At 43.2% G+C, this 14,978-nt stretch overlaps 1 protein-coding gene across 3 annotated transcripts in view; it reads right to left on the minus strand.

The window, feature by feature from the left end:
• Positions 1 to 264: 264 nt before the first annotated feature.
• cndp2 (carnosine dipeptidase 2) overlaps positions 265 to 14,978 on the minus strand; it is a 31,684-nt gene continuing 16,970 nt past the window's right edge. For all 3 annotated transcript variants that reach the window (XM_041903974.1, XM_041903972.1, XM_041903975.2), the window contains exons 5-12: positions 10,399 to 10,487; positions 5,912 to 6,112; positions 5,501 to 5,585; positions 4,994 to 5,154; positions 4,517 to 4,681; positions 3,777 to 3,918; positions 3,508 to 3,655; positions 265 to 1,244 (exon numbers count right to left, since the gene is read on the minus strand). In XM_041903974.1, the coding sequence (XP_041759908.1) occupies positions 1,178 to 1,244; positions 3,508 to 3,655; positions 3,777 to 3,918; positions 4,517 to 4,681; positions 4,994 to 5,154; positions 5,501 to 5,585; positions 5,912 to 6,112; positions 10,399 to 10,487 (1,058 nt within the window). In that variant the 3' untranslated portion in view covers positions 265 to 1,177. The remainder of the gene's footprint in view (positions 1,245 to 3,507; positions 3,656 to 3,776; positions 3,919 to 4,516; positions 4,682 to 4,993; positions 5,155 to 5,500; positions 5,586 to 5,911; positions 6,113 to 10,398; positions 10,488 to 14,978) is intronic.

Here is a 14,978-nt window from a genome sequence, read left to right on the forward strand (position 1 = left end):
GAGGGGGAGGGATCGGTTTGGGATTGAGCCTCAACCCACTGGGCACAGATGTCAATTCAACGTTAATTCCACATAATTTCATTGAAATGACATTGATTCAACCAGTGTGCCCAGTGGGAAGGGTCATTGTCACATTACACTTGTAAGACTGTGGAAAATAAAGAAGCCGAAATCACATTTGAAATGTACGGATTCTGTTTTCTTTGGGTTGATGGCATGACGTGGGAAGTTCTCAGGATATTGGAAGCATGATAAAAGACAGACTGATGTTATGATTTATTTAATACATTGGCTTGTGACATTGTTGCCTGTTGTTTCACAGTGACAAGGGAGAAGATAGATGCATATGCAGGTCAAGTCACGCTCCAGTTAAAAAATAACCTTGAATGGCTCAATCAAGACGCCATTTTGTATTCTGTAATATTTAAATGTAATGCAAAAGTATTGAGAGTTATTTTCATCACTTCGAATACATGGCTCCAATATCTGCAGATGTCTATGGCTATGTCCAATGTGTGCATTTTTCTGGTCAACTCATGTTTTCAGATTGCAATATAGATTTTAAGACATACTGCAGTTTTCTGCTTCCTGAGTGAACTACTTCATAAATGATTACCCCTAATATTTAACAGGAATAAATGGGGGTTGAAGTTGGTGTGCTTTTTTATTTTCTACATTACAGTTGCAGGTTTCCCAACCAAGCAAACATATTAAGATCAAAAATAAAATAAAAATCTTATATAAAATAACCTCCAAGCCCTCCAAATTGAGGAAACGAGTGTGTATCGTTGTACTGTCTGTTAGCACTTTCATAAATACACCACAACAAAGCTGCGACATCATGGAAGTGTCATGGCGTATATACTGTCCACGCTTCCTTGTCGAGTTTGGTTTAGTTCTTGTCTACAACACTCCGACACAGTAGATGAAGCTATACACGATGATGCTTCTACAGTACAATAATCAATACTTTTATATTATTTTCCTCTACGGATCTCCTTGATGGAAGATGACATTAAAAATTACAAAAGGAAGAACTTCAAGGATCTGATTTGCTGTAAAGCAGCAGCAGTTCATGGAAAACATTATGAAGCTTGCATTGGATAGAAAATTAAACAGTTGGGTCCACAGCGCAGTAGGCAGCAGGATACATCTCACTCAGGTCTGGCTAGTTAATTTACTCCAACTGGGAGACCTCGTGGAAGTATGCGCCGAGCATCTTGGTGCCCTGGATGTAGTTTGTCCTGAAAGTAAACCATATACATATATTCATATACATTTACATACAGTGCATTCGGAAAGTATTCAGACCCCTTCCCCTTTGTTACGTTACAGCCATATTCTAAAATGGATTAAATACATTTTTTCCCTCATCAATCTACACACAATACCCCATAATAAGCGAAAACAGGTTTTTAGAAATGTTTGCAAATATATTAAAAATAAAAAAACTGAAATACATGATTTACATAAGTATTCAGACCCTTTGCTATGAGACTCGAAATTGAGCTCAGGTGCATCCTGTTTCCATTGATCATCCTTGAGATGTTTCTACAACTTGATTGGAGTCCACCTGTGGTAAATTCAATTGATTGGACATGATTTGGAAAGGCACACACCTGTCTATATAAGGTCACACAGTTGACAGCGCATGTCAGAGCAAAAACCAAGCCATGAGGTTGAAGGAATCCGAGACAGGATTGTGTTGAGGCACAGATCTGGGGAAGGGTACCAAAACATTTCTGCAGCATTGAAGTTCCCAAGAACACAGTGGCCTCCATCATTCTTAAATGGAAAAAGTTTGGAACCACCAAGACTCTTCCTAGAGCTAGTCGCCCAGCCAAACTGAGTAATCGGGAGAGAAGGGCCTTGGTCAGGGAGGTGACCAAGAACCCGATGGTCACTCTGACAGAGCTCCAGAGTTCCTCTGTGGAGATGGGAGAACCTTCCAGAAGGACAACCATCTCTGCAGCACTCCACCAATCAGGCCTTTATGGTAGAGTGGCCAGATGGAAGCTACTCCTCAGTAAAAGCACATGACAGCCCGCTTGGAGTTTGCCAAAAGGCACCTAAAGGACTCTCAGACCATGAGAAACAAAATGATCTGGTCTGATGAAGCCAAGATTGAACTCTTTGCCCTGAATGCCAAGCGTCACGTCTGGAGGAAACCTGGCACCATCCCTACGGTGAAGCATGGTGGTGGCAGCATCATGCTGTGGGGATGTTTTTCAGCGGCAGGGATTGGGAGACTAGTCAGGATCGAGGCAAAGATGAACGGAGTAAAGTACAGTGAGATCCTTGATGAAAACCTGCTCCAGAGCACTCAAGACCTCAGACTGGGACGAAGGTTCACCTTCTAACAAGACAACGGCCCTAAGCACACAGCCAAGACAACGCAGGAGAGGCATCGGGAAAAGTCTCGGTCATTGAGTGGCCCAGCCAGAGCCCGGACTTGAATCCGATCGAACATCTCTGGAGAGACCTGAAAATTGCTGTGCAGCGATGGTCCCCATCCAACCTTACAGATCTTGAGAGGATCTGCGGAGAGGAATGGGAGAAACTCCCCAAATACAGGTGTGCCAAGCTTGTAGCGTCATACCCAAGAATACTCGAGGCTGTAATCGCTGCCAAAAGGTGCTGAATACTTATGTAAATTTATATTTGTATACATTTGCAAATATTTCTAAAAACCTGTTTTTGCTATGTCATTATGGGGTATTGTGTGTAGATTGATGAGGGGAAAAAAACAATTTAATCCATTTTAGAATAAGGCTGCAACGTAACAAAATGTGGAAAAAGTCAAGGGGTCTGAATACTTTCCAAATGCACTGTAGATGTGTACATCATTGAATTAAACACAACATGTACAATAAGACCACGTGGAGATGCTAATAATAATTATTATTATTATTATTAGGTGGGTGCTTATATTTGTCCTATTTCACACATGTACAAGTGTGTATTCTACGTGTGAATTGGAAATGTATTTTTTGCATACACCCTCAGAGAGTGGGGTCACAGCGAGGGTCTGCCATTATCAATGGTGACTCTGGAGCAATTTTGGTTAAGTGCCTTGCTCAAGGGCACATCGACCGATTTTTCACCTTGTCGGCTCGGGTATAGAACTTGTTCTCAACTGGTTTACCTGGATAAATAAAGGTGAAATAAATAAATAAAAATTAAAAAATTCAAACTAGCAACCTTTCGGTTACTGGCCCAACGCTCTAACCGCTAGGCTAACTGCTGCTTATAGTTCTGATACGTTGTCGATGTTTATAGAAATGTGTTGACAATAAAGCAGTGTGCTTATATACGGTTCCTAGGGAATCACTAGGTGAGCAAGTTTTTGTTCCAGCCCAGCACTGACACACCTGATTCAACTAACTGAGTCAGTGTTAGCTATGGCTCAGAGTCATGTCCAGGACCTGTGTGGTGTGTGTCAAACATTGTGCGCTGTCCCATGGTTCCAGACAGAGTATAGATCAAAAGACAACCGTGGCAGCCTACCTGTTGAGTTTCTCGTTCTGTGAATGTGCTCCATCGTCAGACGAGCCCATGGGCAGCAGCATGACGTTACGGCCGGTGGCTTCCTGGAAGGTCAGGGTGACGGGGATGCTGCCGCCTTCCCGCGTCAGGTCAGGCTCCACACCGAACACTGTGTGGGAGGAGGAATAGAGCGGGAGCACGAGAGACATTAAAACATGTTATTATAAATATTTAAGTAAGTTAGACCAGTGTGTGTGTGAGTGAGAGGGTTTGCCTGTGTGTCCACACACCTGTCTTCATGGCCTTTCTACCAGCCATGTAATGGGGATGGTTGAAGTCAGACACCCAGGCCTTGGCCCCATGGCCCATGTACACCTTGAGCTTGTTGGGACTCTCCAGCTCAGCAAACTTCTTCTCCAGGTGGTCAATAACCTTGATAGGCGAGGATTGTATACATATTTTAAAATATGATTTGACCTTCATATTAAACTCTCATTGAGATCAAATATTATATAGTAATGAAAAGAACAGACAGTCATATTGCTATCAGGACTGTCTGTGTATGGCATATACTGTATTACAGGCTAAAAGACCAGTGGTTCCCAACCAGGGGTACTAGGAACCCTGGGGGTACTTAGCCTATCCACAGAGGGTACTTGAGAAGACTCATGAGACCATTGGCCTTCAGGTAGACGTACAGTAACCAAAAAAGGTTGGGAACCACTTATAGACGGACCTAATGTTTGAGAGTGAATTTACATGTAAGGAATTGACCACTGGTGGGGGATGCTTGTCCACTATTATTTCATCCAAAAGTCTAGAACATGCAATGTGCTTATTCGATAACACCTTTAATTAAATGGTGAAATTATCTAAAAACATGATCCTAGCCCTGTATTTAAAGAATATAATTCAAATTATTGCTGAGTCTACCTTTAACACTCTTCACATGTCAGCCTAACATGCTGAGATGTTAGGATTTGAGGTAGGGGAATGGATCCTAGATCTGCACAATTCTAGAGGTTTCTACCTGTTTCTCCACCACTTTGGGGTCCATGTCAGGGACCAGGCGGATGGAGAACTTGCCGATGACCTTGCGGGGAATGACGGTCTTGGCACCTCCGTCGGAGAAGGCCCCCTCGATGCCGTGCAGGGAAAGGGAGGGGTACCTCCAGCGGTGCATCAGGATAGCCTCCTGCAGACGAGGGTCAGAGGAGAGAGCAAAGGACAATATGAACCAGAGAACGTTGGGAATTAATCACTTACATTGACTGAGAATCAACCAGCATTGCTTTAAAAACTAGTTGTTTGTAATTTCAGACATTGGCCCTGTTTGAACACTTCAGAAATGCATACGAAAGCACAAGTGATTGGATAAGTGAGAGCAAGGTTGGCACCTTATTACTTTCACCACTCCAACAAATTAAGATCAGTGATTGATTAAAGGGAGGTAGGAAAGAAGGAAGGACTCTTCATTCATGAAGTATTTGAACATGACCATCCATACCTTGGTGTCGTGTAGGAGCTTCCCAGCTCCAACGTCCTTGGCGTACTCCACCATGTCAAAGTCGATCTTCTCGTACAGTTTCTTCTCCTCGTCGGTGACCTTGGCCACGTCCTCGTACATCCCAGAGACCAGGATCTTCCCCTTCTTGTCCACCAGGGAGCCTGAAGGAGGACACACCAGGGTCATGTTCACGAGTGCACGCAACAGCATACATTTTGCTACAAAAAACTAAAATGAGTTCCACCTTGTTTCAGTCCGTTTTCTTTTGTTTGCCGCATTATGAACACAACCCCGCAGAGATATCATATGCCCTGTCCAGAAACAACCCCAAGCCCCTACAGAACCTCCTAGGCACTTGTGTAGATTTCATTCTAGCATTTTATTTGATTCTATTGAAGGGCTACAACGCTATTGCAAATATACCTATCCAATCCTTTCATACCTACATCCTTACATATCTCTATGATAATTATATTGCAGCACATCTGCACACCTGATTCAACTCACCCATCAGTGCTATGAGGTCAGTCATGGCTTCATGGACAGAGCCTCCAAACACCCCAGAATGGAGGTCCTTGTCACAGCACTCCATCTGACAAAACAAGGTTTAAACCAGGGCTATGACTCACACAATCACAGTTTGTGGTAAGTACACCCTCTAGATTTGTCTAACTCAGGGTTTCCCAAACTCTGTCCTCAGGACCCCAAGGGGTGCACGTTTTGGTTTTTGCCCTAGCACTACACAGCTGATTAAAATAATCAACTAATCATCAAGCTTCAATCATTTGAATCAGCTGTGTAGTGTTAGGGCAAACACCAAAACGTGCACAGAGTATGGGAAACGCTGGTCTTACTCCACAATGAAGATCACAGTTTTATAGTGGGAAGAGAGCCCTCTAGCTTACTCTATGGCCTCACCTCAATGAAGAAGTAGCAAATCCCCCTCAGTCCATAGGTGATGCAGGGCTTGGTTTTGCCCAGCCAGTAGTTGTCTGAGATGCACACGTAATCCACGTCCTTCAGGAAGGTGTCTTTGCGGGCGAACACCAGATCGTCCAGGCCCTCTGAGCCTGATTCCTCCATGCCCTCGAAGCAGAACTTGATGTTGATGGGAAGCTCCTGTTTCCATGAGAGAGGCATGGATGAGAATCTCAGCGGGCAAAATATGCCACATGACATCTTACCGACGCTATTTTCTGGTTAAATTAAATGTATATAGCCCTAGCTTTCAAGCATCATTGTCACAAAGTGCTTCCCAGTAACCAAGCCTATACCCCCAAAACACTATCTAGAGGAGGAATAAGACTCAGAGGGGAGGCCCATCATCCTCTGGCTGTACATTTACATTTTAGTCATTTAGCAGACGCTCTTATCCAGAGCGACTTACAGTTAGTGCATACATTATTTTTTTATACTGATTACTGTTACGTGTGACATGTTTTTCTTTCTCCCAATCTTCCTTTGTAGTGTGTGCGTGGTTCAGAGTATTTGTTCTGTTTGTGTGTTCTGGTCATTACAAGTGTGCTGAGTTGCGGCTGACGATGGTGGGCGTGGCTTCGGTCTGGAGTCCTGGCAGCTGTGGCTGATTGACTATATAAACTGTTTGCCGTGTGAGCTCGAGAGGAAGAGGGGGTACTTTTTGTTTGGCTGAGGATTTGGTTATTGGTTGGTTTAATTTATCTTTGTTTGTGTTCCAGCCTGTCCTCCTGCTGTATTCCACCCTACCTAGGTCCTGGAGAAGGGGAAAGGTAGTTCTGCCCATGGGGTGTACATTCACACGTAGATAACCCACTGTTTTACACACTAGGTTAGCCGGGCGGGTGTCACTCCTGTATTTGTGGTAACAGGAAGGAAAGTTGGTTAAGGAAGAGTGTGATAGGAAGGATTAGGTGTGTAGAAGAGGGACCTTTTGTTTATTTTCATTACTTGGACCCCGATCCCAAACATTCCCTTCTCTTACCTTCCCTGGTTTGTTTGATTGGTTTTTGTTTTATTTACTGTTTCTTTATGGGTGTTGTATAATTCTGTTTAATTACTTTACTAAACGTCCCCGAGGGCTAACATTGAGTTCTGGTTGTTGTGTCTGGTTATTTTAGTTCATTACACCCCACATTTCTTCCCCATCCATCTAGTTCACATTGTGTGCGCAGGCACGGGCATTTATGTCTCCTCCTCAGACGAACTACACCCGAGGGGAGAACGTAACAATTATTATGTCAGTGAGCTAGTATAAGACATACAGTTGAAGTCGGAAGTTTACATACACCTTAGCCAAATACATTTAAACTCAGTTACTCACAATTCCTGACATTTAATCCTAGTACAAATTCCCTGTTTTAGGTCAGTTAGGATCACCACTTTATTTTAAGAATGTGAAATGTCAGAATAATAGTAGAGAATAATTTATTTCAGCTTTTATTTCTTTCATCACATTCCCAGTGGGTCAGAAGTTTACAGTCGTGGTCAAAAGTTTTGAGAATGACACAAATATTAATTTTTACAAAGTCTGCTGCCTCAGTTTTTATAATGGCAATATGCATATACTCCAGAATGTTATGAAGAGTGATCAGATGAATTGCAAAGTCCCTCTTTGCCATGAAAAGGAACTTAATCCCAAAACAACATTTCCACTGCATTTCAGCCCTGCCACAAAAGGACCAGCTGACATCATGTCAGTGATTCTCTCGTTAACACAGGTGAGAGTGTTGACGAGGACAAGGCTGGAGATCACTCTGTTATGCTGATTGAGTTAGAATAACAGACTGGAAGCTTTAAAAGGAGGGTGGTGCTTGAAATCATTGTTCTTCCTCTTTTAACCATGGTTACCTGCAAGGAAACACGTGCCGTTATCATTGCTTTGCACATAAAGGGCTTCACAGGCAAGGATATTGCTGCTAGTAAGATTGCACCTAAATCAACCATTTATCGGATCATCAAGAACTTCAAGGAGAGGGGTTCAATTGTTGTGAAGGCTTCAGGGCGCCCAAGAAAGTCCAGCAAGCGCTTCCTAAAGTTGATTCCGCTGCGGGATCAGGGCACCACCAGTTCAGAGCTTGCTCAGGAATGGCAGCAGGCAGGTGTGAGTGCATCTGCACGCACAGTGAGGCAAATACTTTTGGAAGATAGCCTGGTGTCAAAAAGGGCTGCGAGGAAGCCACTTCCCTCCAGGAAAAACATCAGGGACAGACTGATATTCTGCAAAAGGTACAGGGATTGGACTGCTGAGGACTGGGGTAAAGTCATTTTCTCTGATGAATGCCCTTTCCGATTGTTTGGGGCATCCGGAAAAAAAACTTGTCTGGAGAAGGCAAGGTGAGTGCTACCATCAGTCCTGTGTCATGCTAACAGTAAAGCATCCTGAGACCATTCATGTGTGGGGTTGCTTCTCAGCCAAGGGAGTGGGCTCACTCACAATTTTGCCTAAGAACACAGCCATGAATAACGAATGGTACCAACACATCCTCCAAGAGCAACTTCTCCCAACCATCTAAGAACAGTTTGGTGACGAACAATGCCTTTTCCAGCATGATGGAGCACCTTGCCATAAGGCAAAAGTGACAACTAAGTGGCTCGGGGAACAAAACATTGAAATTTTGGGTCCATGGCCAGGAAACTCCCCAGACCTTAATCCCGTTGAGAACTTGTGGTCAATCCTCAAGAGGCGGGTGGACAAACAAAAACCCACAAATTCTGACAAACTCATTGATTATGCAAGAATGGGCTGCCATCAGTCAGGATGTGGCCCAGAAGTTAATTGACAGCATGCCAGGGCGGATTGCAGAGGTCTTGAAAAAGAAGGGTCAACACTGCAAATATTGACTCTTTGCATAAACAATGTAATTGTCAATAAAAGCTTTTGACACTTATGGAATGCTTGTAAACATACTTCAGTATACCATAGTAACATCTGACAAAAATATCTAAAAACACTGAAGCAGCAAACTTTGTGAAGACCAACACTTGTCATTCTCAAAACTTTTGACCACGACTGTACGTACACTCAATTAGTATTTGGTAGCATTGCCTTTAAAATTGTTTAACTTGGGTCAAACGTTTCGGGTAGCCTTCCACAAGCTTCCCACAATAAGTTGGGTGAATTTTGGCCCATTCCTCCTGACAGAGCTGGTGTAACTGAGTCAGGTTTGTAGGCCTCCTTGCTCACACACGCTTTTTCAGTTCTGCCCACACATTTTCTATAGGATTGAGGTCAGGGTTTGTGATGGCCACTCCAATACCTTGCCTTTGTTGTCCTTAAGCCATTTTGCCACAACTTTGGAAGTATGCTTGAGGTCATTGTCCATTTGGAAGACCCATTTGCGACCAAGCTTTAACTTGCTGACTGATGTCTTGAGATGTTGCTTCAATATATACACATTATTTTCCATCCTCATGATGCCATCTATTTTGTGAAGTGCACCAGTTCCTCCTGCAGCAAAGCACCTCCACAGCATGGTGCTGCCACCCCCGTGCTTCACGGTTGGGATGGTGTACTTCAAGTTGCAACCCCCCCTTTTTCCTCCAAACATAACGATGGTCATTATGGCCAAACAGTTCTATTTTTGTTTCATCAGACCAGAGGACATTTCTCCAAAAAGTATGATCTTTGTTCCCATGTGCAGCTGCAAACAGTAGTCTGGCTTTTTTATGGCAGTTTTGGAGCAGTGGCTTCTTCCTTGCCGAGCGGCCTTTCAGGTTATGTCGATATACGACTCGTTTTACTGTGGATCTCGATACTTTTGTACCGGTTTCCTCCAGCATCTTCACAAGGTCTTTTGCTGTTGTTCTGGAATTGATTTGCACTTTTCGCACCAAAGTACATTCATCTCTAGCTGTTTAAAGGCACAGTCAACTTAGTGTATGTAAACTTCTGACCCACTGGAATTGTGATACAGTGAATTATAAGTGAAATAATCTGTCTGTAAACAATTGTTGGAACAATAACTTGTGTCATGCACAAAGTAGATGTCCTAACCGACTTGCCAAAACTATAGTTTGTTAACAAGAAATTTGTGGTGTGGTTGAAAAACAAGTTTTAATGACTCCAACCTAAGTGTATGTAAACTTCAACTGTAGGTCAGCTCAATCATTAAATGCTGATGATAAGAGATAAAGATTACTTGAGGACCTTTGGACGGCCATGCTGCTGACAACACTGATGTGATTGACTGTAATCATCAAGACAAAGTCTTCAAGCCAAGAGGCTTTTTACCCTATAGCTGACGTCATCATCTCAACACCAAGTCCTTTAAACCTTGCCTGTTGGTAACAGGCTTGTTATTAGGTTCCTAACCACGAAAAGAGCACCTGTACTAAAACTGTTTTGAAAACACAATACCATGGGGTTCTCTTTGTCCTGGGCTAGCTTGAGTGAGTGGTACTTATCAAGTCGTGGTGCTGTGTCCTACCTGTTGGATCTTCTGGTAGCCCTCGATGCAGTTGAACCAGGCCAATACTGGGCCCTTGTCGTCCGTTGAGCCTCGGCCATAGAGTTTCCCTGCAGGGGATTAAGTTGCTGATTATATTTTTAGGATGATGATGATGATGATGATGATGGACTACTTAGGCTATATCATCTGCAAGCCATAGATGTCTTAGTAAAAACATTACTTAAATCTAAACGTGAATGACTAAAACCACAAGAAAATGTAGAAATTATAAGGATCTACTATATCATCTTTGAAAACTATTTTAGCCTTTGGTCACTTAAATTAGATATTTATAGACTAGGCTTGGGCAGTATCCAGATTTTTTTAACGTCATACCGTCCTTCTCTCATCTGAGGATTTATGGTATTACCGGTTTAGCACACAAGGGGCGCTAAAAAAGTAAGAAAAGCCCATTGGGCCTCTATTCCCAGAACGCTAACAAAATTTGCACAAATGTAGGAGAGTTCAAATGGTTAATCCATCAAACTTCAAATTATTAGAATAGTACACAACACAGAACATCCATATTAAGGGTTAGTGGCCCAAGCCCGCAAACAGGAATGTTCCAAGGTTTCATGGTTTATATTTTCATTTGTTGCGCTACTAGTACTGCCTGTTGATGTTAAGGAGGCAGCTGCAGTAGCTGGATGATATTAACATCTTCGGTTTTTATTTCATTAAATTTATTTTATTTCTTCTGGGTGCTTACGTCACCTACTAACACCCTGGTACTAAACTCAGCAAAAAAAGAAAAGTCCCCTTTTCAGGACCCTGTCTTTCAAAGATAATTCGTAAAAATCCAAATAACTTCACAGATCTTTATTGTAAAGGATTTAAACACTGTTTCCCAAGCTTGTTCAATGAACCATAAACAATTAATGAACATGCACCTGTGGAACGGTCGTTAAGACACTAACAGCTTACAGACGGTAGGCAATTAAGGTCACAGTTATGAAAACTTAGGACACTAAAGAGGCCTTTCTACTGACTCTGAAAAACACCAAAAGAAAGATGCCCAGCGTCCCTGCTCATCTGCGTGAACGTGCCTTAGACATGGTGCAAGGAGGCATGGAGGACTGCAGATGTGGCCAGGGCAATAAATTGCAGTGTCCGTACTGTGAGACACCTAAGACAGCACTACAGGGAGACAGGACGGACAGCTGATCGTCCTCGCAGTGGCAGACCACGTGTAACAACACCTGCACAGGATCGGTACATCCGATCACCACACCTGCGGGACAGGTACAGGATGGCGAGAACAACTGCCCGAGTTACACCAGGAACGCACAATCCCTCCATCAGTGCTCAGACTGTCCGCAATAGGCTGAGAGTGGCTGGACTGAGGGCTTGTAGGCCTGTTGTAAGGCAGGTCCTCACCAGACATCACCGGCAACAACGTCGCCTATGGGCACAAACCCACCATCGCTGGACCAGACAGGACTGGCAAAAAGTGCTCTTCACTGACGAGTCGCAGTTTTGTCTCACCAGTGGTGATGGTCGGATTCGCGTTAATCATCGAAGAAATTACAGTGGGGAAAAAAAGTATTTAGTCAGCCACCAATTGTGCAAGTTCTCCCACTTAAAAAGATCAGAGAGGCCTGTAATTTTCATCATAGGTACATGTCAACTATGACAGACAAAATGAGAAGAAAAAAAACTCAGAAAATCACATTGTAGGATTTTTTATGAATTTATTTGCAAATTATGGTGGAAAATAAGTATTTGGTCACCTACAAACAAGCAAGATTTCTGGCTCTCACAGACCTGTAACAACTTATTTTTAAGAGGTTCCTCAGTCCTCCACTCGTTACCTGTATTAATGGCACCTGTTTGAACTTGTTATCAGTATAAAAGACACCTGTCCACAACCTCAAACAGTCACACTCCAAACTCCACTATGGCCAAGACCAAAGAGCTGTCAAAGGACACCAGAAACAAAATTGTAGACCTGCACCAGGCTGGGAAGACTGAATCTGCAATAGGTAAGCAGCTTGGTTTGAAGAAATCATCTGTGGGAGCAATTATTAGGAAATGGAAGACATACAAGACCACTGATAATCTCCCTCGATCTGGGGCTCCACGCAAGATCTCACCCCGTGGGGTCAAAATGATCACAAGAACGGTGAGCAAAAATCCCAGAACCACACGGGGGGACCTAGTGAATGACCTGCAGAGAGCTGGGACCAAAGTAACAAAGCCTACCATCAGTAACACACTACGCCGCCAGGGACTCAAATCCTGCAGTGCCAGACGTGTCACCCTGCTTAAGCCAGTACATGTCCAGGCCCATCTGAAGTTTGCTAGAGTGCAATTGGATGATCCAGAAGAGGATTGGGAGAATGTCAGATGAAACCAAAATATAACTTTTTGGTAAAAACTCAACTTGTCGTGTTTGGAGGACAAAGAATGCTGAGTTGCATCCAAAGAACACCATACCTACTGTGAAGCATGGGGGTGGAAACATCATGCTTTGGGGCTGTTTTTCTGCAAAGGGACCACGACGACTGATCCGTGTAAAGGAAAGAATGAATGGGGCCATGTATCGTGAGATTTTGAGTGAAAACCTCCTTCCATCAGCAAGGGCATTGAAGATGAAACGTGGCTGGGTCTTTCAGCATGACAATGATCCCAAACACACCGCCCGGCAACGAAGGAGTGGCTTCGTAAGAAGCATTTCAAGGTCCTGGAGTGGCCTAGCCAGTCTCCAGATCTCAACCCCATAGAAAATCTTTGGAGGGAGTTGAAAGTCTGTGTTGCCCAGCGACAGCCCCAAAACATCACTGCTCTAGAGGAGATCTGCATGGAGGAATGGGCCAAAATACCAGCAACAGTGTGTGAAAACCTTGTGAAGACTTACAGAAAACGTTTGACCTGTGTCATTGCCAACAAAGGGTATATAACAAAGTATTGAGAAACTTTTGTTATTGACCAAATACTTATTTTCCACCAAAATATGCAAATAAATTCATAAAAAATCCTACAATGTGATTTTCTGGAAAAAAAATTCTCATTTTGTCTGTCATAGTTGACGTGTACCTATGATGAAAATTACAGGCCTCTCTCATCTTTTTAAGTGGGAGAACTTGCACAATTGGTGGCTGACTAAATACTTTTTTTCCCCCACTGTAGCGTTACACCGAGGCCTGTACTATGGAGCGGGATCGATTTGGAGGTGGAGGATCCGTCATGGTCTGGGGCGGTGTGTCACAGCATCATCGGACTGAGCCTGTTGTCATTGAAGGCAATCTCAATGCTGTGCGTTACAGGGAAGACATCCTCCTCCCTCATGTGGTAGCCTTCCTGCAGGCTCATCCTGACATGACCCTCCAGCATGACAATGCCACCAGCCATACTGCTCGTTCTGTGCGTGATTTTCTGCCAGACAGGAATGTCAGTGTTCTGCCATGGCCAGCGAAGAGCCCGGATCTCAATCCCATTGAGCACTTCTGGGACCTGTTGGATCGGAGGGTGAGGGCTAGGGCCATTCCCCCCAGAAATGTCCGGGAACTTGCAGGTGCCTTGGTGGAAGTGTGGGGTAACATCTCACAGCAAGAACTGGCAAATCTGGTGCAGTCCATGAGGAGGAGATGCAATGCAGTACTTAATGCAGCTGGTGGCCACACCAGATACTGACTGTTACTTTTGATTTTAACCCCCCCTTTGTTCAGGGACACATTATTCAATTTATGTTAGTCACGTCTGTGGAACTTGTTCAGTTTATGTATCAGTTGTTGAATCTTGTTATGTTCATACAAATATTTACACACGTTAAGTTTGCTGAAAATAAACGCAGTTGACAGTGAGGACGTTTCTTTTTTTGCTGAGTTTACCTGTAGCTACCATTCTCCTCAGTCCGAGAAAACAGAGAGAAAGGTATGTGTCACAGATTACTCCTGTGTAGGAGTCCACAACATTAAATAAATAAAGCATCCCAAGGTTAATGCTATAGGTATTGTTATAAGGGAGTGTGGGACTATTGAAACATGTAACTTTCAGAGTTTCATCGTTGTTATTGATATAGTTTTACAGAGTGCTAAAAGATATTGTGGTTGCTAGCTAGCATGTCTTTCTGTGATGCCGATGGTTAGCTGAGCTGCCGACGTATGCTAGTGTTGCATTATGGGAGATGTAGTTTTAGCTCTAAGGTATGAATTGGATGAAGGCGATTTTATGTTGTAGCTGGTTTGCATTAATGTTTTTGTACATGAGTTGTTGTATTTTAATACTGTCAACGCTGAAAACACCTAGTAACACCAACTGTATTGGAGATGAGAGACAGGATATGGGTTTTATTTTCTTCAAGCTCCTCTATAGAACAACTTGTCAGATGGTGCATTGGAGACTGATGTATTCCTGTCCTGATAATACCATTGCAGGTATGGTTCTATAGTCTAAGAATTATTATTATACAGTCTTTGTATTGAAGATTGCTTATTTTATTCTATACATTATGGCTTTGTGTATGAATGAGATTGTGTGAGTCTGAGAAAACACAGAGAGAAAGAACAACTTGTCAGATGGTGCATTGAAGACTAATGTATTCCTGTCCTGTCTTTTCA

Source organism: Coregonus clupeaformis, chromosome 17, assembly GCF_020615455.1.
Source record: "Coregonus clupeaformis isolate EN_2021a chromosome 17, ASM2061545v1, whole genome shotgun sequence".
Classification (NCBI taxonomy): domain Eukaryota; kingdom Metazoa; phylum Chordata; class Actinopteri; order Salmoniformes; family Salmonidae; genus Coregonus; species Coregonus clupeaformis.